This window comes from Hyperolius riggenbachi, chromosome 9 (genome assembly GCF_040937935.1).
Source record: "Hyperolius riggenbachi isolate aHypRig1 chromosome 9, aHypRig1.pri, whole genome shotgun sequence".
Classification (NCBI taxonomy): domain Eukaryota; kingdom Metazoa; phylum Chordata; class Amphibia; order Anura; family Hyperoliidae; genus Hyperolius; species Hyperolius riggenbachi.
In genome coordinates, this window is record NC_090654.1 from 8,801,282 (window position 1) to 8,827,406 (window position 26,125).

Genomic DNA, 26,125 nt, shown 5'->3' on the forward strand with positions numbered 1-26,125 from the left:
TCTACAATCGAAATACCAACCGAGGAGACAGCACACTCACTTGTATATATCTTTGGCGTTTAGTATTACTGCAGCGCTTTCACAACTGTGTTAACAATTTCTACAAATCACTATGCTGTGTTCCTTTTCTGCTTTCTTGGTCTAAAAGAGTAAGGGCCCATTTCCACTAGCGCGTGTGACGGACGGACGCGTGCGCATGCGCACTGACATGCGGCGGTGTAACAGAGACCTAGAGCCCGTTTTTTAAATGGGCTTAGGTCAACTAGTTTATTCATAAAAGCACTCGGGAAATCGCTATACAAAGCGCTTTTTTTAGCGCTTAGCGATTTCCCTATACCTTCCTTTGAGCCAAAGCGCCCATAAAATGGTACATGTAGCATGTTTGCGATTTCAATGAAATCGAAACGATTACAGGTGAACACTGTCATAGGAAATCATTACACAAGCGCTTAAAAAAACGCTGATTGTGTGAACAAATCCTTACAGCCATAAAACTCTTTCCGGGCAGAGAACAGCTTCTGAACTTCTGAACTCTTGCACAGGACAGATGGAAAACATAGAGAAACACACCCTGTATGTATTTAGAGAGTTTAGCCTGTCTAAAACCCCCTCATCTGTGACTAATCACAAGTTGTAATTTGATCTTTCCCCATGTCACCTGGCTGGCATGGCAGATAAGCCCATTTGAAAGCACAGGATGTTAATAATATGTCTGCTTCCATGAAAACAGGAAGTAGAAACACTGGATTTGTCTCAGCTGTAACAAAGAAATGTTTTTCTTTAAAGCTTATTATGCTGTTTTATATCTTATAGAGCAGAGAGGAAGTTTTGTGTTCAGGTCCGCTTTAAAGAGAACCCGAGGTGTGTTTAAAGAATGTTATCTGCATACAGAGGCTGGATCTGCCTATACAGCCCAGCCTCTGTTGCTATCCCAAACCCCACTAAGGTCCCCCTGCACTCTGCAATCCCCCATATATCACAGCCGTGCTGTGAGGCTGTGTTTACATCTGTAGTGTCAGTCTCAGCTGCTCCCCCGCCTCCTGCATAGCTCCGGTCCCTGCCCCCATCCCTTCCCTCCAATCAGCAGAGAGGGAAGGGATGCAGGCGGGGACTGGAGTTCTGCAGTAGGCGGGGAGAGCAGCAGACTGACACTATAGAGATAAACACAGCCAGCTCTGACAAGCTGTTTGTCAGCAGCGTGGCTGTGATTTATGAGGGATTGCAGAGTGCAGGGGGACCTTAGGGGGGTTTGGGATAGCAACAGAGGCTGGGCTGTATAGGCAGATCCAGCCTCTGTATGCAGATAACATTCTTCAAACCCACCTCGGGTTCTCTTTAACCACCTTAGCGGTATGGACGAGCTCAGCTCGTCCATTACCGCCAGAGGGTGCCGCTCAGGCCCTGCTGGGCCGATTTACATGAAATAAAGAGCAGCACACGCAGCCGGCACTTTGCCAGCCGCGTGTGCTGCCCGATCGCCGCCGCTCTGCGGCGATCCGCCGCGAGCAGCGGCGAAAGAGGGTCCCCCCAGCCGCCTGAGCCCTGCGCAGCCGGAACAAATAGTTCCGGCCAGCGCTAAGGGCTGGATCGGAGGCGGCAGACGTCAGGACGTCGGCTGACGTCCATGACGTCACTCCGCTCGTCGCTATGGCGACGATCTAAGCAAAACAAGGAAGGCCGCTCATTGCGGCCTTCCTTGTTTATTCTGGGCGCCGGAGGCGATCAGAAGAACGCCTCCGGAGCGCCATCTAGTGGGCTTTCATGCAGCCAACTTTCAGTTGGCTGCATGAAATATTTTTTTTTTTATTTAAAAAAAACCCTCATGCAGCTGCCCTGGCGATCTTAATAGAACGCCAGGGTGGTTAAGCAGAGACAATAAAACATTACATCTAATTCTTAAGTTTCTAATCAAAATAAAACCAGCATGTGTGTCTTCATAGCGGGTGTTTCCCTTTTCTTCCTACAAGAACGGACTCGGAGATTTACGAGGACTCTGTGGAGCTGCAGCAGTTCTTTATAAAGATCCGGGACGAGTTGTGTAAGAACGGGGAGATCCTGCTGTCCCCGGCCCTCAGCTACACCACCAAACACCTCCACAACGACGTGGAGAAGGAGAAGAAGGAGAAGCTTCCCCGAGAGATGGAGGAAGACAAAGCCAAGCGAGAGGAGGAGAAGAAAGGTCGGGAACTCTAATCTTATGTACAAATGTCTGTTTACCTTCTGTGAATACCAGCGGGAAAGTGGGAGGAAACTCAACATTTCTGCTCTAAAGCATTTAACACCGTAAAAGAAAAAAAAGAATATGAAATGCTGTGAGACTAGTCTGCCCGGCAGCTGTAGTAGTTTAAAGTGCCCGCGTCCCCGACTGCCGCTTTGCATGCTGGGGAATGTAGTCCTCCCATATGAGTACATATCCTGCCGGGAGATATACTCCCATCGAAGGTCTGCATCTCCCGGAATGCATTAATTTGTGGCAGTCGGTTCGGGCTGCCAATCACCCCCTCTACAGCCCACTCTGCTTATGAACTTCCCTTAGGAGGTTCATAAGGTTTGTTTTAGATATTTTGGGAAAAAGTTGCTTACCGTATATACTTCAGTATAAGCCGAGTTTTTGGCACCAAAAAAGTGTCCCAAAAGTGGGGGTCTCGGTTTATACTCGAGTCACTACTGTTCCCCCACCCGTGCAGCGCGCTGTGGCATAGCTGGCAATCCGCAGCCGCAGATTTGCACACAAAGTGATACATTTCCGGCGGTGTGCATTGGAGAATAAGTATGCCACATCGTGCCACTCTGGTGAGGGTGGGGACAGCGGACAAAGCCATGACTTTGTGTGCAAATCCGCGGCCAGGGATTGGTAACTATGCCACGCCGCGCTGCTCGGGTGGGGGACGGGGGACACTGCCCACAAACGCAGCAGGATGTGTTCTCACCCTTCACTAACCCACACACGCCAGCCCAGACCGGTCACCCATCAGCCTTACTGATGGGTCCACTGCCAGGGTCAATACAGGTGGGCAGCAGACTCGCGTGTGAGACACATCCGTGGGAAAAAAGCATGAGTTCCACGGAAAGAGGGAGAATTTGTATATGGAGTTTACATTTTATTATTGTATGTCTGTAAAGCGGGCTGCATGTGTGTAGAGGCTGCACAGCTTCCAGGTGTGAGATGGTGATTGGCTGTGATACGGTATGCAAATCTGCGGCCGCGTCGTAATGGCAATGTGAGGTGCGGGAGGAGGAGTGTTGGGTGCAGACGGGGCACTGACCGGTGACTGGGGCAGTGTAAATGGCAGTATGGGGGGGGGGGGGGGGTATAGCGGGCGCAACAGTGGCAGACAGTTTGGGTGCAGGAGAAGTTGCGTGGGGGCAGTATTGGCAGTTTGTGGTGCAGAAGAAGCAGTGTGTTGGACAGTATTGGCAGTTTGGGGAACAGGAGCAGTGAGGGGTCAGTACTGCAGTTTGGGGTGCAGTGTCACTATTAAAGTAAATGCACAGCCACTTACTGCTTCATTTCCTAACCTCGGCTTATACTCGAGTCACTTTTTTTTTTTTTTTTTTTTTTTATAATAAAGGTGGGGGGGGGGGGTCGGCTTATACTCAGGTTGGCTTATATTCGAGTATATACAGTATTTGCGTTTTTAAAGCAGGATAAAACTCTTTTTGCTGCAAAACATTAAACATGGTGTAAAAATAATCTGATACACTCAAAGAGTGGTCTGATGTCATTTAAATGCATATTTACACTTCACTTCACTAATTGGGATTCTTGTAGTTTTGTGGTGATGCAGATTTTATGTTAATTGTATGCAAATTTTATGCAGCTTGAAATCACATGGATGCTCAATCTGATTGGTCCAATCCCAGTCTGCCTACATTTGCATAAAATGCATCACCTGGAAAATTATAAACATCTTATAGATGATCTCTATGGCCAGCGGCCTGTATACATAAAGCTTTCTACAGCCGAGTTCCCTAGAAATGCTGCTAGTACATGCGAGTCCTACAACACACTTCTGTACGGTCCAAGGCCCTTATTCATTGGGGGGGGGAAATGAGGCCCTCAACCTTAAAGAAAATCCTCAAAATTAGTTTTATTACAGTATCCACTTTTTTGTTGAAATGTTATTTTATAGATGAGATGAAAAATTAACTCCGGGGAGAAGCCGGGGTGATAGACGTATGGAGGCAACATATTTATTCCCTTTTAAACAATACTAGTTGCCTGGCTTTCCTGCTGATCCTTTGCCTCTAATACTTTTAGCCATAGACCCTGAACAAGCATGCAGCAGCTCAGATGACTGAAGTCAGACTGGATTAGCTGCATAAACAAGAGGGTAGGGAGAGAAATAGAGAGCGCTCTGTAGTGCATTAAATGGGGTATGCTGTTATGCACATATAAAATAGATCACACTCACATTTAGTAGATAAATCTGTTGCTGCGCCTCAAAAACGTCCTCCAGTGGGTCGCCTCAAACCTAGAACAGCCTGGCCACTGCTGGAGGTGCGGATGGAAAGCAAGAGAGCGTCCGTCTGGGGTAAGGGAGGCGCAGCCACCGCCGTCTAACGTCACTACCGGTTTCGGCGTTAATACACGCCTTCCTCAGGTGACGTGCTGTATAGACGGCTGGTTTACATAGCGTGCAGTACTTAGCAACATTGTAGCCAAGGGGCGGCAATAAAACTTAAAACTTTATTTAGATAAGTTTAAAAACAACGTGTGTCTGTTATTATACAGTGCGCTGTTACACGATGTATTAAAAAGAAAGTATCTTTTAGACAATCACTTGTAGTTTTAATGTGAAACTATGAATAAAATGATTGGATTAGCTGCATGCTTGTTTCAGGTGTGTAATTCAGACACTACTGCAGCCAAAGAGATCAGGGCTGCCAGGCAATCTGCATTGTTTAAAAGTAAATAAATATGTCAGCCTCCCTATCCCTCTCACTTCAGATGTCTTTCAACTAGAGATGGGACGAATCCCAAATTTCCTCGAATCTGAATCCCGAAAAGATTCTTGAATCTTTTGAATCTCTCAAATCTAGCAAATCCTGTACATAAGAATAGTAGTTAGACTTAAAGCGGATCCGAGATAAACTCACTGCATCATTGTGTTCCTTTCATACAGTTTATAGGGTATTCCTCAAGCCAAATACTTTTTTTTGTTTTGTTTTAATACTCTAATGCCCTATAAACTAAACAAGCCACGCCCACAGCTCCTTTTGTGCCTTGGCACTGTAGCAAGGGCTGATGGGAGCTCAGTCTGGGCAGGAGGAGGGGGAGGTTACTAGCCAGAGATTTCAGAGGCAGAGGGGAGGAGGAGAGAGGAGTGAATTTACACACAGGCAAGCTGATAGCATCTCCAGCCCTCAGCTTGTGAAATGTGACAAACAGAACATGGCTGCCCTCATTGCATCACATGAATAAATAATCATATACTGTTGAAGCTGTGTGCAGCTAGGTATGCTGTGTAAACTATCTAAACTTTAGATAAGTTATATAGACAAGTTGCTTGTTATAGTTAGTTTTTCATCTCGGATCTGCTTTAAATATTCTGTTCTGAATCTAGCTACTATTCTTACACAGATCACACAATTCTTATGTACAGGATTACTAGATTTGAGAGATACAAATTCAAGGAAATTTGGGATTTGCAACATCTGTAATTTTAACTGAACACAAGGTCCCTGGTGTGTAGCAGAGGAGGTATTGTCCGTATATATAAAGCATTTGTTTCCTAATGTAACAGAAGCAGAGAAGAGTGATCCGGGAGGCGTGTCCGGACAGTCGGGGTTATACCGCACGTACAGCCAGGACTGCAGCTTTAAGAACAGCATGTACCATGTGGGGGACTACGTGTACGTGGAGCCTGCGGAGCCCAATCTCCAGCCGCACATCGTCTGCATAGAGCGCCTCTGGGAGGACAACGCAGGTGAGGTTTCCTCCTTTTCACTGGTTTTGTTGCTGAGCTCTCAGATTCCAGCCGTGTCGCAGCTCAGAGCTCTCCTTGTGTGTCTGTACAAGGCTGATGGTTGAGTATTTACATAGTAAAAAAAAAAAGAAAACACTTTCTAACTTTCCCCATCTTTAGTGCTTCAGATTGAAGCCAATTGTGATGTCATTTCCTCCCTTAGGGCTTCTTCACACCAAAAATCACAGAAAAATCTCAGTATCTGGGAACGAGAATCGCTGCAAGATCATTCTTAAGGTGGCCACTGATGATACAATATTCCGAACCACCGTTTACAAACAATTCTTTGCATGAACGATCGGAAATGGTCGTTTGGGACCATTAAAGGGGCACTACGGGAAAAAAAATGTTTACATTTAAAATATGTGCAAACATATACAAATAACAAGTACGTTTTTCCCAGAGTAAAATGAGCCATAAATTACTTCTCTCCTATGTTGCTGTCACTTACAGTAGGCAGTGGAAATCTGACAGAAGCGACAGGTTTTGGACTAGTCCATCTCTTCATAGGGGATTCTCAGGGATTTATTTATTTTCAAAAGCACTTAGTGAATGGCAGTTGCTCTGCCCAACTGCCAAAAAACTGTATAGCGAGCAGGGAGGCTGGTCAGCAACATTGTTTAAATCCTTTTTAGGGAATATCTTTATAAAGAATAAAAGCCTTAGGGCCCGTTCACACTGCACGCGTTTCCAGCCGCGTTTTGGAAACGCGTGCAGGTGGCCAAAACGCACGACATCAGACATTGCATAGAGTGCAATGTCTGATGTTCACACAGCATGCGTTCCGGACCTGTGCGGTCCGGGAACGCATGCTGCATGCAGATTTTACAAAAACGCGCGGCTGTCCCATTCACTTTTCAGTGATGGGATCAGCCACGCAACGCATACGAACGCGGACATGCGTGCGTTCGTACGCGTTGCGGTCCGCATGCGTTGCGGTCCGCATTTTGTAGTCTGAACGGGCCCTTACAGAGAATCCCCTATAAAGAGATGGACTAGTCCAAAACCTGTCACTTCTGTCAGATTTCTACTACTTACTGTAAGTGACAGCAACATAGGAGAAAAGTAATTTATGGCTCATTTTACTCTGCAAAAAACCTACATCTTATTTGTATATGTTTGCACATATTTTAAATTTTACAATTTTTCACCATAGTGCCTCTTTAAAGAACAAAACTCTCCCAACCTATCCAATCACATTAATGAAATTGATCAAAAAATCGATTTCATTAATCTGATTGGATTGGTTAACCTATTTTGGTTCCTGGACGTAGTTTCTACGTCCAAGAACCATGCGCGCTACCGCGCACTCCCGGCCGCGGATTCGGTAGCCACGGAATCAATGTATCGGGCTATGGAGCCCGATCACTGATTCCTCTCCCCCGCTGAAAAAGCGACAGCTTCTCTCGGAAGCTGCGCTTTTTCTGGCCGTTCCCTTCCCGATGTGTCACTCTAAGCGCGTGCTACGCTTAGAGTGACGTCATGTAAACAAACAAAAAAGTAATACTACACCTGGAAAAAAAAAAAAAGAGAATTAACACACATTTACATTATAAATCTATTGTTTACCTCCCACCCTCCCAAAAGTACCCAAATAAAATGTTTACTATAAAAAAAAATCCATTACAATAAAAAAAAAAAACATGTAAATATTTACCTAAGGGTCTAAACGTTTCAAATATCAATGTAAAGATGAAATATTTCTATATTTTTTATTTTAAACTTGTAAATAGTGATAGATGCAAAATGGAAAAAATGCACCTTTATTTCCAAATAAAATATTGTCGCCATACATTGTGATAGGGACATAATTTTAACGGTGAAATAACCGGGACAAATGGGCAAATACAATACGTGAGTTTTAATTATGGAGGCATGTATTATTTTAAAACTATAATGGCTGAAAACTGAGAAATAATGATTTTTTCCGTTTTTTTCTTATTCTTCCTGTTTAAATGCATTTACAGTAAAGTGGCTCTTAGCAAAATGTACCCCCCAAAGAAAGCCTAATTGGTGGCGGAAAAACAAGATATAGATCAGTGCATTGTGATAAGTAGTGATAAAGTTATAGGCTAATGAATGGGGAGGTGAACATTTCTCACGTGAAACCGACGGAATCTGAATGGGTTAAGAGAGTTTTGTCCTTTAGTGGCCCCCAAACTATCATTTCCAATCGTTCATACGAAGAATCGTTCGTAAATGATCGTTCGGCAAATATCGTTTGTATCATTAGTGGGCACCTTTAAATGCTACATGCAGTACTTTTCCGATCAATCACAACGCCGCAGTGTGAATGCTCCCATAGGGAGACGTTGCACTGGCGCTTTGCTGACAGTCAGCAAGCACAGCGCAATCTCCTGAAATGTGAAACAGATCTTAGGGCCCTGTCACACTGCAAAGCATTTTTCTAGTTGTCTTCGTTTTTAAAAAATCGCTTTCATTAACTTGCATTAAAATCGTGTTAAAATCAAGGCAAATTAGCTGCAATTGCTGTGATTTTACCGCAATTTTAATGCAAGTCAATGGAAACGTGACTGTCTTTGGAACAGAAAGCACACAGGAATTTCTGTGCTATACAGATTGGGTTTTAGCGATGATTTATCTTATCAGCCACCTCACACCAGTTTCGTGTCAGCTGTCTCTTTCTCTGTCTCTGACAATGGCAAGACTAAGAGCCAGGGCTCCTAGGCACAGTATATAACTTGTATCCTTATAAATAAGGAGATTATAATTCTGGAAATCACGGCTCGAATCTGAGCTGATAAGATGGTTGGTTAGATAATTTCCGATATGTCACCGATCGTTTTGCCGCTCGTTTTCTTATTGAATTGAAAAAAGATAAGAAAAATGAGCGGAAGATAAGAGAATTGAGCCGGCAAAACGATCGGGCGCAGAATTGAGAGCCGGAATCGACCCGTGTAATCCCAGCATCAGGCAGAGTCGTATAGATGTAAGTTTAATAAACACATTAGTGGTATGACATCACGTGGGGGAACGTCGCGGACAATGGGATCGGCGGGAGATTGCTGCTACTGGGGGTGAGTAGATCCGCCGGGCGCATCACTCGCGGGTTAGGGGGCATCTGTACACACACCTGATTATCGGCTGAGGAGGTCATTATCGGCCACCTCAGCCGATTTATAGGCTACATCTGGGAGAAAAAACAGTTTCACTCACCTGGTGCTTCCTCCAACCCCTAGAAGTCTGTTAGGTCCCACGCCGTAGTTCCGCTCTGAGCCACGCCTCCTCTTTCGGCGACAGGAGCGCGATCACGAAAGGCATACGCAGGAGATCCTGGCCGCGGGTCACGACCTTGCGGAGGGGAGAGATGAGGACTGGCTCGGAGCGGAACTACAGTGTGGGACCTAACAGACTTCTAGGGGCTGGAGGACGCTCCAGGTGAGTGAAATTTCACCCCCAGGTATATCCTTTAAGCCAGGCCTGTGTATGGGCCTTTACACGTGGGGTTTATCTCACAAAACCGCTCATGAATTGTTGCATCTCCTTACCTGTTTCTCTCCTTCTCTATAAAATAACCGCTCAGCAGAATCTTCTTCTAAGTGATCTGTGGTACTTTGTCTTCCAGGGGAGAAGTGGCTCTATGGCTGCTGGTTCTACCGGCCCAAAGAGACATTCCATCTGGCCACCCGCAAGTTCCTGGAGAAGGAGGTCTTCAAGAGCGACTACTACAACAAAGTCCCCGTCAATAAGATCCTCGGCAAATGCGTGGTCATGTTTGTGAAGGTACGGAGACGCTGCTCTCCTCTGCGCCTTGCTCTTCACAGGGGGCGCATTGGATGTTATATAAAAGTTTGCATTGCAAATTTATACGGTTAGCCCAAAATATGGAAAAGACATACCGTATTTTTCAGACCATAAGATGCACCTGGGTTTAGAGGACAAAAATTAGGGGGAAAAAATATATACTAAACCTATCCATGGCGAATGGGAATCTTGTGGATTATGCCCCCTTTGTACCTCTTGTGTACGCCTCCTTGTGTCCCCCTTGTGTCCTTTATGCCCCTTTGTGTCCCCCTTGTGTCCTCCTCTGTGCCCCTTTGTGTCCTCCTCTGTGCCCCTTTGTGTCCCTCGTGTCCTACGTTTGTCCCCCTGTGTCCTCCTCTGCATGGGCACAGTACAGGGAGTACCCGACATTGCGGCAGGTTTGGAGGTTGGTATTGGCAGGCATTCACAAGTCAGGAACTCCCTGCATTTGGACTATAAGACGCAGTGACTTTTTCCCCCACTTTTGAGGGAGAAAAAGTGAGTCTAATAGTCCTAAAAATACAGTAAATGGTTCCAGTCCTTTCTTCAGGTTCTATTTTCGGAGGTGAATTCTCTTTTTGCCAGATTGCTGCAGCAGGAAATGTCCGGCTTTGGCCCGGGAATGTGGTGAAGTTTTGGCTGATAAAACTGCTGATTATTTTTGCAGGAATATTTCAAGCTCTGCCCAGAAAACTTCCGAGATGAAGACGTTTACGTGTGCGAGTCCCGCTACTCCGCCAAGGCCAAGTCCTTCAAGAAGATCAAGCTGTGGACCATGCCGATCAGCTCGGTGCGGTTCAGGCCGCGGGACGTGCCTCTGCCAGTGGTGAGGGTGGCCTCCGTGTTTGTAATGAAGGATAAGGAGGAAGAGGAGCCGCCGCCGGAGACCACCGAGGACATAAAGGACGAGGACGTCACTATCTGCCTCGAAAAGGTTTGTGTCATACCGTGTCTGTGTGTGTTGTGTGTCGTTATTAGTTTCATATTTCTCCTACAGTTCCTATAGCCATTCGCTGGCCTTTCCCTCTGTGTTTTATAATGAAACCTGAGTCTAGATTACATTTTTTTTTTTTTAAAGTTATCAAATGAATATCGATTTGTTAATGTGTACCCGAGGCGACTTGTGACCTAAGATGAACAGGTGTATGTACAGTGCAAAACATATTAATAATCAGGCTTTTTTAATTGTTTTGAAAGAGTTAATTTCTAGGCATGGAATTGACAGCGTCTCTCTTGTCGGGAATATAGTAACCATCACTGATGAGTAAATTACAGCCATAAATGTTTTCCTGGCAGAATACAACTTCTGAGGGCAGGGAGAGAGGAAAGAAAAGGTCAATAGTTCATGTATTTTCCTTTATGGACACTTAACGATTTCAGCCCGTGGGGATTTTTCCCCTTATGCATCAGAGCAATTTTCACCTCCCATTCATTCGCTAATAACTTTATCACTACTTATTACAATTTATTGATCTATATCTTGTTTTTTCCGCCACTTATTAGGCTTGCTTTGGGTGGTACATTTTGCTAAGAATTATTTTTTTATAAATGCATTTTAACAGGATTAATAAGAAAAAAATGGAAAAAATTCATGATTTCTCAGTTTTCGGCCATTATAGCTTTAAAATAATCTACGCTACCATAATTTAAACCTATGTATTTTAAAGCAGAGAAACCGAGAGCCCAATATAGTGTAGTATGTATTGGATCAGGGAGAATTAGTGTAGAGTAAGTATTATACTTACAAACATGGGTTACCGTTTAGGCAACCACTATATAGGCAGGTGGGGAGATTAGACCTGTCCCCACTCAGGATTAAGATGTCGCTCTCTGAAGACGGAAAGGAGGGTTTGTCACCCTTCCAACCACCAAGGGTGGATATCTTGACAAGTAGATGTACAGAGGTGCCAAAAGAATAAAATATGCTAAAATGTTTAAAATATTCGGGTGGCGGCGGTGGACCGCCGCCACCCGAATGGAGTATGTGAATAAATTGTCTTTATCTTAAAGCGGATCCGAGGTGAAAAACTAACTATAACAAGTAACTTGTCTATATATCTTATCTAAAGTTTAGATGGTTTACATTGTAAATCTGGCTGCATACAACTTAAACAATATATGAACATTTCTTCCTGTGACACAATGAGAGCTGCCATGTTAGGCTTGTAATCATTACACAGGTAATTAGCTATGCATCTCCACACCTCAACCTGTGATAACACCACGCCCCTCTCCTCCCCTTGCCTCTGAAATCCCGTGCATGCTCAGTGTGAGCTGTAGAGAATGGCAGAGAAGAGACAGGAGGGGAGGGGGGTATAGGGGTGACAGGAGGGGGAAGGTGGCAGAGAGGGCCCCGCAAAGGGAGGATGGCAGAAAGGTGGCAGAGAGAGGGTCAGCAAGAAAGGAAAGGGTGGCAGAGAGAGGTGGTAGTAGAGGAGGTGAGAAATTCTAGCAACATGCTGAAGGTGATGGGAGAGAGTGGAAAAGTGACAGGCTGCAGCATGGTGAGGAAAGGGTCATTCAGAGTGAGTGGGGGTTGTGAGAATTCTGGACGAGGGAGCAATAAAAGCTTGAGGGATAGTCCTTGGGCTGCAGCTAAAGTACTACCTGACATCCGATCCTCCAGCTCTGTGCAGTGAGGCTGCTATAGAAATTCTTCCCATCCCTCCCTCACCATGGCCCCCCTCCTCTGCCTGTGTGTGTATCAGAGCGCAGCATCTCTTACCAGCGCTGCTCCTGGACGTTCCCTCTGTGTTGAATCCGTGCAGGCAGAAATGATGGTACACTGTCCAGCTGGCAGCTCTCTGCCTTCTCTCCCTGCATGTCTGTGTAAACGCGACATACAGAGAATAGGAAGTGGTCAGAGCTGCCAGCTGCTGGCTGGACAGTGTACCATCATTTCTGCCTGCACGGATTCAACACAGAGGGAACGTCCAGGAGCAGCGCTGGTAAGAGACGTTGCGCTCTGATACACACACAGGCCGAAGAGGGGGGCCATGGTGAGGGAGGGATGGGAGCAGAGCTGATGGCAACTACACACTGCGCTCTAACAGGAGAGGGGTCATGGTGAGCGATGGAAGAGTGAGTTCGGACCCCCCTCCCTGCATCCTCACTACACTGTGTCCGGGGTGTCACTCCCCCTAGTGCTGCTCACGCTAGTATCGCGTAAATTCAGCAGCTCCAGACTTGAATCTCCGCCTCTGCCTCCTCCTGCCTATAATTAGGTCCCATGACCCTTTGCATCCCAGGACTGAACGCCGCGGCGTTAGATGCGCTGGGGGCGTGGCTTATTATTTTTATGAAGTTTTTATTGGGAAATCTATTTAAAAAGAGCTATTTAAAGGGTTTAATGCCCCCAAAATATGTCCACCAGCACAAAAATGCAGACATCCTCACTTGGTCTCGGATCCACTTTAAGCGACAGCATCGAGTCTATTTCTGAGTGGCCTTTCCACCGCCGCCACCCGGATATTTTAAACATTTTAGCATATTTTATCCTTTTGGCGCCTCTGTACATCTACTTGCTATGTATTTTATTTGCCCGTTTGTCTCGGTTATGACACCATTTAAATTTTGTCCCTATCACAATGTATGGCGCCAATATTTTATTTGGAAGTAAAGGTGCATTTTTTCCGTTCTGCGTCCATCACTATTTACAAGCTTATAATTTAAAAAATGTTCGTAGTATACCCCCTTCAAATGCATATTTAAAAAGTTCAGACCCTTAGATAACTATTTGTGTCTTTTTTTTTATTATTTTATTTTTTTTTATTGTAATTTTTTTTTTTCCATTCAAAATTTTATTTGGGTAATATTTTGGTGTGGGAAATAAACAGTTAATTTTTATTGTTATTATATGTGTAAATTGTAATGTAAAAAATATGTAGATGTACTTTTACTATTTGGCCACAAGATGGCCACCTTCAGTTTTTTTCTTCCCGCCTTGTGCTTCTCGCTAAGCGGAAGCACAAGGGGGATGCAGAATTTTTTTCCGGGCAGAAAGATTGAAGCCGCTTGTAAGAGCGTTTCAGTTTTTCTGCTGGGGACACGGATTTGTGATCGGGAACCATGTTCCTGTTCACTGATCCCAGGGCTACCGGGGGACACCACGGGGGCACGGGAGCGCACCGAATCGCGGCACCGCAGCAGAGCATCCGCCCGGACGTGAGCTTCACGTCCGGGCGGCAGAAATGGTTAATAGGCTGCCTCTGAGCAGAGGCAACAAATCATTCAATCTGCTTTGTAAATATTTAAATATAAAATCAAACCATGGAATATATATATATATATAAAAAAAAAATCATTTTTAGGAGTAGGAGGATAAATATAATTGTTTATCTCATCAGTTTATTTTCACGTCAGGATTACTTTAAAAAGTTGTGCGCAAAAAGTGTACCTGAGATGGATGGGAGAAAAGGACTTGGACTTACCTGGAGCTTCTTCCAGTCCTCTGTGGTCTGTCAGTTCCCACATTAAAGTCCTCGGCTCAGTCGCGGACTACTGAGCATGCGCTGTCATGGCCGTGCGCCTACTCAATCACGCTTCTGTGGCCAGGAGCGTTTCGTGCATGCGCAGTTCGTTAAGACTGTAACTGCTCTGGTGCCACTCCTGGTCTCAGGAGCATGCTGGAGGTGCATGGTCTTGAACAGCAGCCCACAACCCAGCGGACTTCACGGCAGATCAGCCTGGAAAGACATCAAGGGGCTGACAAGACTACAGGACTCTGGAAGGAGCTACAGGTAAGTTAAAATCCCTTTCTCCAGTTCATCTGGGATTTTCTAAGCAGTTCTTGTCCCAGATAGAGAGATATTCTGTGCTTACCGGGAAGTGCAATGTGAGCTTACATCTCAAAAAGAGACACTATAGTGTAGTATGTTAATTAACCACAGGAGGGAGATAGATATGAACAATAATACTCAAAATAAGTATGCGCAGCAGTGGCCAGAGAATAGACAGGTGGAGAAATCAACCAAGACCCCACTCGGGTTAAAGTGGATCCGAGATAAACTTTTGCTCATTGCATAATTGTGTTCCTTTCATATAGTTTATAGGGCATTCCTCAAGCCAAATACTTTTGTTTTGTTTTAATACTCTAACTCCCTATAAACTAAACAAGCCTCGCCCACAGCTCCTTTTGGTCCTTGGCACTGTAGCAAGGGTTTATGGGAGCCCAGTGTGGGCAGGAGGAGGAGGATGTTACTAGCCAGAGATTTCAGAGACTGAGGGAGGAGGAGAGGGGATTGAGCTGAGGGCTGCACATTCTATCAGCTTGCCTGTGACAATGTGACAAACAGAACATGGCTGCCCTCATTGTATCACAGCAATAAATAATCATATACTATTGAAGCTGTTTGCAGCTAGATTTGCTGTGTAAACTATCTAAACTTTAGATAAGATATATAGACAAGTTACTGGTTATAGTTACTTTTTCATATTATATCCATTTTAAAAAGTGTCTCTCTGCAGGATAGGACAAAATCCTGGGAGAAAACCCACCAAAGAGGCGGCTGATATGAACTTACTTCCTCTCGGGGAAAACATGCAAGTGTCAGATAAATAATTATAGCTTTAATATTCAAAAACAAATCCACTCTCAGTATGCAACGCACTTCTTGGTACAAGCTACTGGCTTCATCAGACAAATATAGAGAGCAAAATCTCAATAAGGCTGAAAATGCCTGATGAAGCGGGAATCTAGTCCCAAGAAACGCATTGCAGTCTAGGAGTTCTTTTTTGCAATATTAAAGCTAATTATTTATCTCACTCTTTAGTGTTTTCTTTTTAGACTCTTTTTAGAGTTTGAGAGGAAGTACGGTAAGTTATCTACTGCCTCTTTTTAAACTGTTTTATTTCATGTTGACGTCTCGGAAACTTAAGCATCAATGTGAGCTTTCAGTCAGGTTTGTAAAGTCACATCTGGATGCACACTGTTAAAATTTAAAGGGCAACTGTAGTGAGAGGGATATGGAGGCTGCCATATTTATTTCCTGTTGAACAATACCAGTTGCCTGGCAGCTCTGCCGATCTCTATGGCTGCAGTAGTATCTGAATCACACACCTGAAACAAGCATGCAGCTAATCCAGTCATACTTCAGTCAGAGCACCTGATTTGCATGCTTGTTGAGGGGCTGTGGCTAAAAGTTCTAGAAGCAGATGATCTGCAGGACAGGACATTAGAGGCAGAGGATCAGGACCAGGCAACTAGTATTATTTAAAAGGAAATAAATGTCAGCCTCCTCTTCAGTTGTTCTTTCATTGCAGAAAGACTTGTGACGCTCTGATCTCTGCTTATAACGCTCTCTGTGAAGTAATAATGTGATCTCCCTCCAGTATTGCAGTAACCTCTTCACCTGTCTTTGTGTGAATCGAGTGCTGACCTATATAGTGTTGTGTTCTCAGGATAAGGAGGAGGTTCCGGTGGACATGCCCAATGGGGAGCCGGGCTGTCATTACTATGAGCAGCTGCGTTACAACGACATGTGGCTGAAGGTCGGGGATTGCGTGTTCATCAAATCTCACGGTCTGGTCAGGCCAAGAGTCGGCAGGTGAGGACCTCATCCTATCTGTAAGATTTGTAACCGGACCCTCCAGTAATGGGACGTGTCATTTGCTGATTTCATTCACTAGGGGTCAGAGCTTCCATTCACTGTTAATTTTTTTTTTTTTTTTTTACATATTTTGTGAACATTTCACATTTTCCACCTTTAGCCAACAGGTGGCGACCTCTCACCAGGTATTACACAACTGGGTTGAGAGAAAATCGCTGAATGAATAAAACCGTATTAGAAATGTGCTTACCTCCAGGTGAACAAATTATGCTTGTGCAAAAAAAGAGACTTTATTATAACATGTTTCGCCAGTCATAGCAGTCTTCCTCAGGTGAGAAGGTGTATGTCCACTCAATGGTACCCATACACCTCAATCTGCCACCAGATCAACCATCAGACTGATCACTCACTGATAGAATCTGATCTATTGCCTGCCCACATCCTGCAGACAGATTTCCCATAGATTTAAGCATGAAATCTTATGGAATTTGTCCTAGTGCTGCCTCAAGGGCATATACCAAGTACAGGTGATTTCATCTGGAGGTAAGCATCCCTCCAATATGGTTCTATTTTTTCAACTAGGTCTCCTTTTTTTCTTTTCATTCCATTTGTTTCTCTCTCTCCTTAAAGTGAACCAGAGACGAAGCACCCTCATGTATTTTACCATAGAAATCAGTGGGAACATTAGAGAAAACACCTACCCTGCCCTCTGTTCCATCCTCACTGCTAAAAGTGTCTGTTATCTAGCTGAGATAAGAATCCCGGACTGAGCATTGAGTCTGGCTTTGCTATAATGACTCAGCTATAATGATTCCTGAGCAAAGCCAGCAGGGGGCAGGCTTGGACTTGAAGACAGCAAAGAACACAGTCTCAGCTATAATCATTCTGTAGCAAAGCTAGACCGACTGCTTAGTCGGGATTCTTATCAGAGGTGATAACAGGCAAATTAAACAGAGAACAATGAAACAAAGAGCAGATTAGGTGTTTACTGTCATGTTCCCACTGATTTATAGGATAAAATACATGAGGGTGCTTCATCTCTGGTTCTCTTTAACCACCACCCCCCCTAAAACCCCCGCCAGTGGTTTTTGGCCCTCACCACCTCCTCCCTCTACATCAGGTCTTGCTACTGTTAATTTGGACACTAGGTGATGCCAGTAGGTTTTGTTGCTGTCCCTCATCGATCCCTTCTGTTGACTGACTATCTCTCACCTCCCCCCAAATGTTCTTTTTTTTTTCCTGACACATTTCTAACCTCCGTTCCTCTCTTCTTGCCCTTCTGTTCCCCATCTCACACCCCTTACCTATTCCTAATTCCCCAATCTTTGGCTGAGTTGTTGAGCTTTTTATAATGACACGTGGTGATTTTATATTGGATGTATAATTTGTGATGTGCAGGATAGAGAAGATGTGGCTGCGGGACGGGGCTGCCTATTTCTTCGGACCGATATTTATACATCCTGAGGAGACAATTCACGAGCCGACCAAGATGTTCTACAAGAAGGAAATGTTCCTGAGTAACCTGGAGGAGACGTGTCCCATGGCGTGTATCCTAGGTGGGTCCACTTCCTGCGGGGGGCATCAGTGTGTAACCAGCAGTGTGCTTAGCATGTACAGAGGAAGAGCAAACATAGATAATATAACAAGCTGGGCGTGGTCCAGTGTTATTCATAGCGTGTATCCTAGGTGGGTCCACTTCCTGCAGGCCTCCGTGTGTAACCAGCAGTGTGCTTAGCATGTACTGGGGAAGAGGAAATGTAACCGATATAACAAGCTGGGCGTGGTCCGGTGTTACTTATGCCGTGCATCCAAGGAGGGTCCACTTCCTGCGGGCCTCTGCAGTCACCGGGGCCTCAGTGTGTAACCAGCAGTGTGCTTAGCATGTACAGAGGAAGAGCAAACATAGATAATATAACAAGCTGGGCGTGGTCCGGTGTTACTTATGGCGTGCATCCTAGGAGGGTCCACTTCCTGCAGGCCTCTGCAGTCACCGGGGCCTTAGTGTGTAACCAGCAGTGTGCTTAGCATGTACAGAGGAACAGGAAATGTAACTAATATAACAAGCTGGGCGTGGTCCGGTGTTATTCAAGGCATGCATCCAAGGAGGGTCCACTTCCTGCGGGGACTCAGTGTGTAACCAGCAGTGTGCTTAATTTGTAGATAAGTATAACAGAGGCGCCAACAAGAGTAAAACCATTAAAATCCGTCTAAAAGGGGGAAGTCAAAGGACTCAACCTCCCGCGTTGAAAGAAAATCCGGACAATAGGACGTTACTAAGATACAAAGTAACATTTATTTAAAAGCTCCAAAGTTGCAACACGTTTCACGGGTCACTATCCCGCTTCATCAGGCAATAGTTTGGAGGGTGCACAGTCGGGTCAATATCATGGCCTCTCAGAGACGGCTTGGCCATGATATTGACCTGACTGTGTACCCTCCAAACTATTGCCTGATGAAGCAGGATAGTGACCCGTGAAACGCGTTGCAACCTTGGAGCTTTTAAATAAAGGTTACGTTAAATCTTAGTAACGTCCTATTGTCCGTTTTTTCTTTCAACGAGGGAGGTGAGTCCACCGACTTCCCCCTTTTAGACAGATTTTAATTGTTTAACTCTTGTTGGCGCCTGTTATACTTATCTACAAATAGTCTAGTCCATCCTTGGTGGAGGGCTGTATCCTCATTTCTTCCTGTCTATAGAGAGCGACTTCTTATACCTGAGTGGGGTCAGGTTATAATTCTCCCCGCCTGCCTATTCAGTGGTTGCCTACGTTTCAACCCGTGTGTGTGAGTATAACCGTTGCATTGTTGTACACTATACTACCATTTACTGAAATACTACACTATATTGGGCTCTCAGTCTCTTTTGTCTTTCCTTCAAGCAGTGTGCTTAGCATGTAAAGCGTAAGGGTGCATACACACATCAGACTATAGTCTTTGGAAAATGAAAGATCACAGACCAACCTTACCACCCTTCCATGTAGTATGAGAGCCATACCTACACAGTCTATTCTATGGAGCTGCACTCCCCATCAGACAGACATCTTACCCCCTTCCATGTAGTATGAGAGCCACACCTACACAGTCTATTCTATGGAGCTGCACTCCCCATCAGACAGAAATCTTACCCCCTTCCATGTAGTATGAGAGCCATACCTACACAGTCTATTCTATGGAGCTGCACTCCCCATCAGACAGAAATCTTACCCTCTTCCATGTAGTATGAGAGCCACACCTACACAGTCTATTCTATGGAGCTGAGCTCCCCATCAGACAGAAATCTTACCCCCTTCCATGTAGTATGAGAGCCACACCTACACAGTCTATTCTATGGAGCTGCACTCCCCATCAGACAGAAATCTTACCCTCTTCCATGTAGTATGAGAGCCATACCTACACAGTATATTCTATGGAGCTGCACTCCCCATCAGACAGAGATCTTACCCCCTTCCATGTAGTATGAGAGCCACACCTACACAGTCTATTCTATGGAGCTGAACTCCCCATCAGACAGAAATCTTACCCCCTTCCATGTAGTATGAGAGCCACACCTACACAGTCTATTCTATGGAGCTGCACTCCCCATCAGACAGAAATCTTACCCCCTTCCATGTAGTATGAGAGCCACACCTACACAGTCTATTCTATGGAGCTGCACTCCCCATCAGACAGAAATCTTACCCCCTTCCATGTAGTATGAGAGCCACACCTACACAGTCTATTCTATGGAGCTGAACTCCCCATCAGACAGAAATCTTACCCCCTTCCATGTAGTATGAGAGCCACACCTACACAGTCTATTCTATGGAGCTGAACTCCCCATCAGACAGAAATCTTACCCCCTTCCATGTAGTATGAGAGCCACACCTACACAGTCTATTCTATGGAGCTGCACTCCCCATCAGACAGAAATCTTACCCCCTTCCATGTAGTATGAGAGCCACACCTACACAGTCTATTCTATGGAGCTGAACTCCCCATCAGACAGAAATCTTACCCCCTTCCATGTAGTATGAGAGCCACACCTACACAGTCTATTCTATGGAGCTGAACTCCCCATCAGACAGAAATCTTACCCCCTTCCATGTAGTATGAGAGCCACACCTACACAGTCTATTCTATGGAGCTGCACTCCCCATCAGACAGAAATCTTACCCCCTTCCATGTAGTATGAGAGCCATACCTACACAGTCTATTCTATGGAGCTGAACTCCCCATCAGACAGAAATCTTTGCAAGATGCTGAACACACAGATGCTGTACAGACACAAAAGATCAGTATCTGCAAAAGATCTGTTCCTGCCAAAAATCCATTCCTGCAAATTGCAATGATAGTCTATGAGATCTGCAGATCATCATACACACATGATTTAACTGACATTCATCTGCAGATCAAGCAATCATCTGCAGATCTGAAAATCCATCCTGGTGGATCTGATCTGCAGATGAATGTCAGTTAAATCATGTGTGTATGATGATCTGCAGATCTCATAGACTATCATTGCAATTTGCAGGAATGGATTTATGGCAGGAACAGATCTTTTGCAGATACTGATCTTTTGTGTCTGTACAGCATCTGTGTGTGCAGCATCTTGCAAAGATTTCTGTCTGATGGGGAGTTCAGCTCCATAGAATACACTGTGAAGGTATGGCTCTCATACTACATGAAGGGTGGTAAGGTTGGTCTGTGATCTTTCATTTTCCAAAGACTATAGTCTGATGTGTGTATGAGCCTTAAGAGTCTGGAGAAAAGACTCCTTAAAGTGAACCAGAGACGAAGCACCCTCATGTATTTTACCATAGAAATCAGTGGGAACATTAGAGAAAACACCTACCCTGCCCTCTGTTTCATCCTCACTGCTAAAAGTGTCTGTTATCTAGCTGAGATAAGAATCCCGGACTGTGCATTGAGTCTGGCTTTGCTATAATGACTCAGCTATAATGATTTCTGAGCAAAGCCAGCAGGGGGCAGGCTTGGACTTGAAAAGACACAAAAGAACACAGTCTAAGCTATAATCTTTCTGTAGCAAAGCCAGCCGACTGCTTAGTCGGGATTCTTATCTTAGAGGTGATAACAGGCAAATTAAACAGAGAACAATGTAACAAAGAGCAGATTAGGTGTTTACTGTCACGTTCCCACTGATTTATAAGGTAAAATACATGAGGGTGCTTCATCTCTGGTTCTCTTTAAACTGAGCCTCCGGACTAAAAATCTACTCAGCAGAACTGAAAAGGCTTGGTGTTTCTTTAACAGTTTCACAGCCTCAGAACTTTTTTCTTACCAAAGCATCATTTTTAGCTGCATTTTTAGCTAAGCTCCACCCATCTAAGAAAAAAGCCTGGGCTTTTTTTCCCTGATGCTGTGCAAAGCATGATGGGATTTCCTATGTTGTTATTCACGTTGCCTAGCAACTGGGAGAGGTGCTCAGGACAGTTGGAACTGTGTCTCATGCTCCCTGTCACCTCCTGCTATCATGAAATCAAACATTTGCCTGTTCTTTTAAAACAGGGTGGGTAAAAGATTATATTACTTTTCTATTTTAATTAACATAACTAATGTAACTTAATGCCAGTATGTTTGTTTAGGCTGAAGTTCCTCTTTAAGGATTATACACATGTGAAACTACTATCTTCCCAACTTGTCTGTTGGACGATAGTTGGGCGTGTGCACGGGCTGTAAATGACTAGACAACCAACTGATAATGGGTGGTTTGCCCGGTCCAACCGGTGGATCTTCTGACCAACAATTGTGCAGGTTAGCCACGTGTGTACAAGTGGTCTGAACAACTTGTTGGTTTTACTGAATATGAGTTATAGTGCATGCGCAATATTTAAATGAGTCGGTTGTTTAGTTGGTCAGTGCATGTGTACATAATGGTCGTACAAACAAGTTGGGCGGTTGCACGTGTGTACGTACCTTTAAAAGAGATCTTATCAGCATGTATAAATACATCAGAGGGCAATATAATTTGACCGATTAGGTTTTTGTCCCTAGGCTTGTGCAAAGGACTAGGGGACATAATCCGCATATAGAGGGAAAAAAGTTTTTGCCACTTTATTTAGGAAAGGGCTATTTACAGTAACAGGGATTAAACAGGAAGCAGTTATGGCAAATTCTATACCTGCATTTGAAGGGGGCTTAGATGCTTTCCTTGCGTTGAAAGACATCCATGGCTACAATTACTAGGTAATGCCTAATGATGTTGATCCAGGGATTTTATCTGATTGCCATCTGGAGTCGGGAAGTGATTTTTCCCCTTTTGGGGCTAATTGGACCATGCCTTGTAAGGGTTTTTTCGCCTTCCTCTGGATCAACAGGGATATGTGAAGGAGCAGGCTGGAGTTGTACTTTGTTTTCTGGTTGATCTTGATGGACGTACTTTTTTCTTTGAAACCAACTATTTAATTACGATATTGAGAGCTATAAAAGCCTCAGTCTTGGCTGACCTGTCGTCAATCTCTGGCTATTGCAGGAAAGTGCGCTGTGTTATGCTTCAAAGATTTCCTCTCTTGTCGGCCGACGGAAATCCCTGAAAATGACGTCCTGCTCTGTGAGAGCCGCTACAACGAGAGCGACAAGCAGATGAAGAGATTCAAAGGGCTCAAGAGGTTTTCCTTGTCTGCCAAAGTGGTGGACGACGAGATCTACTACTTCAGGTAAAACACAAGAAAGTTCAATATATACATAACGAGTTTTATTTTCTTGGGCCCAGTGGCATAGAGATCACCATGGCAGCCATAGCAGCTGCTATGGGGCCCGTAGCCAGGGGGGGGCTCAGTGGCAATTTCTGGTAGTGACAATGGGGTTCTCAGTTAGCCCCCTGAGGTGCAGAGTAATGCAAGCAGAGCAAAGGAGAAAAGTTATCTAATCTGGGTACTACCTAATACTGGGGCCCCCTCTGGCTACCTATACTGGGTGTTACCTAATACTGGGGCCCCCTCTGGCTACCTATACTGGGTGCTACCTAATACTGGGGCCCCCTCTGGCTACCTATACTGGGTGCTACCTAATACTGGGGCCCCCTCTGGCTACCTATACTGGGTGCTACCTAATACTGGGGCCCCCTCTGGCTACCTATACCGGAGGACTACCTAATACTGGGGCCCCCTCTGGCTACCTATACCGGAGGACTACCTAATACTGGGGCCCCCTCTGGCTACCTATACTGGGTGCTACCTAATACTGGGGCCCCCTCTGGCTACCTATACCGGAGGACTACCTAATACTGGGGCCCCCTCTGGCTACCTATACTGGGTGCTCCCTAATACTGGGGCCCCCTCTGACTACCCATACCGGAGGACTATTCATGACTAGAGGCCCCTCTGAATATCCATGCTGGGGAGCTACCTAATACTGGGGGTACCTTTGACGGGGAGCACTTCTGGCTACCTATACTGGGGGGCTACCTAGTACTATGGGCACCTCGGACTACCAATACTGGGGGGTTGCCTAATTCTGAGTGACCCCTCTGGCTACCTAAAACTGGTGTGTGTGTGTGGGAGAGGGAGGGCACAAAGGTTCCTTATCATTTTTTTGTGGGGGCCTGAGCCAAAATTTTGCTATAGGGCCGCATAGTTTCAGCTATGTCCCTACTTGGGCCAATTCATGAACTGCATTTTCCAGACATCTGTTACCCCCAACATGAATGAGTTTGGATTGTATTTGGGTTGTATGAAGGTTTGTTCAGCAGGCATGTTATGGTTGGTGAAAGTGAGAGCGGAGAGATCTACACTACACCAAGTGTGCTTTGTGGAAGGAATTGATCACTAAGGGTGCCTATATTTTACTCGATTTTCAGCAGCAATATCCGTCCGATTCGATCATAATCGAATCTGGCAGATATTGATGCCACAACATGGCCACCCGATTGCTCGTTTCCAGTCAAAAAGGATCGATCGGGCATGCTGGGAAATCTCAGTAACAAGGGCTTGATCAGGTGCGTGGCAGTAACGCCGCTTGATTTCCCGCCAACTGACAGATTCCCGGCCGGTGTCCCCATCCCTCATTCCCAAAGCTCACCTGTCATGCCGGTGTGACACCTCGCATTGTCCGGTATCCTGCATCGCTGCGAGCGCCTGTACCATGTGATATCGCTACCAGCACCTGGTGTCACATGGTACAGGCGGCCGCAGTGATGTCGGATACCGGAGGATGCAAGGAGTCGCACCAGCGGACAGGTGAGACTTCAGCACTGCACACGGGGGGTCAGCACATATACAACGGTGGCGATGCTAGGGATGGCTTCCTATACATATTCAGTGTGCAGTGTATGGACAGGCAATAGACCCTGCTCTGATCAGATTAGATTGAGGGATCTGTCTAATGGTCGATCTGGTGGCAGACTGAATAATGTATTTACACCTTAATTGTCTTTAGAATGCCGAGATGTGAGAAAGTATTTTGTGGAGAAATTCCCCCTAAATTTAGCAAGCAATAATAACTGGTAAAATCATACAACATACAAAGTGGGTTCCTATCAAGCCTTATATAGTGTATTAGTAGACTTAAGCCCGTTTAAAAATGGGCTCTAAAAAACAAAGACAAACACTTATATCGCGCTTTTCTCCTGGCGGACTCAAAGCGCCAGAGCAGCAGCCACTAGGGCATGCTCTATAGGCAGTAGCAGTGTTGGGGAGATTTGCCTAAGGTCTCCTACTGAATAGGTGCTGGCTTACTGAACAGGCAGAGCCGAGATTCGAACCCAGGTCTCCTGTGTCAGAGGCAGAGCCCTTAACCATTACACTATCCAGCCACCGCCGCACACTTGCATACTATTATATAGGATTACTGCTCTTTAGAAATAGTAGAAATAAAAAGTTTCTGTACCGTGTTAGCCAAACAAATGATGTAGGTAGAAAAAACAGCGTTTTGTAAAAGTAATACCTTTTAATGGCTAAGTGATAATGTTAAATGATGCATTCTATCAGGGATCTTGGCCCCTTCTTCAGGCATATTCCCAGATGTTAGCACAACCTTTCAGGGACCTAGTCCCCTTCTTCAGGCATATTTCCAAATGTTAGCACAAGCTTCCAGGGATCTAATGCCCTTCTTCAGGCATATTTCCAGATGTTAGCACAAGCTTTCAGGGGACTAGTTGCCTTCTTCAGGCATATTTCCAAATGTTAGCACAAGCTTCCAGGGATCTAATCCCCTTCTTAAGGCATATTTCCAGATGTTAGCACAAGCTTTCAGGGATCTAGTCCCCTTCTTTAGGTATATTTCCAGATGTTAGCACATGCTTTCAGGGGACTAGTTGCCTTTTTCAGGCATATTTCCAGATGTTAGCACAAGCTTTCAGGGATCTAATCCCCTTCTTCAGGCATATTTCCAGATGTTAGCACATGCTTTTGGGGATCTAATCCCCTTCTTCAAGCATATTTTCAGATGTTAGCACAAGCTTTCAGGTATCTAGTCTTCTTCTTCAGGCATATTCCCAGATGTTAGCACAAGCTTTCAGGGATCTAGTCTTCAGGCATATTTCCTAATGTTAGCACACACTTTCAGGGATCTAGTCCCCTTCTTTAGGCATATTTCCAGATGTTAGCACAAGCTTTCAGGGATCTAATCCCCTTCTTCAGGCATATTCCCAGATGTTAGCACAAGCTTTCAGGGATCTAGTCTTCAGGCATATTTCCTAATGTTAGCACACACTTTCAGGGATCTAGTCCCCTTCTTTAGGCATATTTCCAGATGTTAGCACAAGCTTTCAGGGATCTAATCCCCTTCTTCAGGCATATTTCCAGATGTTAGCACAAGCTTCCAGGGATCTAGTCCCCTTCTTCAGGCATATTTCCAGATGTTAGCACAAGCTTTCAGGGATCTAATCCCCTTCTTCAGGCATATTAC

General features: G+C 45.0%; 1 protein-coding gene across 7 annotated transcripts in view; it reads left to right on the forward strand.

Moving 5' to 3' along the window:
* The window catches only part of PBRM1 (polybromo 1), a 129,905-nt gene that overhangs the window by 53,979 nt on the left and 49,801 nt on the right, over window positions 1-26,125 (forward strand). For all 7 annotated transcript variants that reach the window (XM_068251877.1, XM_068251876.1, XM_068251878.1 and 4 more), the window contains exons 17-23: window positions 1,968-2,179; window positions 5,748-5,930; window positions 9,556-9,713; window positions 10,402-10,668; window positions 16,134-16,279; window positions 17,681-17,838; window positions 22,752-22,935. In XM_068251877.1, the coding sequence (XP_068107978.1) occupies window positions 1,968-2,179; window positions 5,748-5,930; window positions 9,556-9,713; window positions 10,402-10,668; window positions 16,134-16,279; window positions 17,681-17,838; window positions 22,752-22,935 (1,308 nt within the window). The remainder of the gene's footprint in view (window positions 1-1,967; window positions 2,180-5,747; window positions 5,931-9,555; window positions 9,714-10,401; window positions 10,669-16,133; window positions 16,280-17,680; window positions 17,839-22,751; window positions 22,936-26,125) is intronic.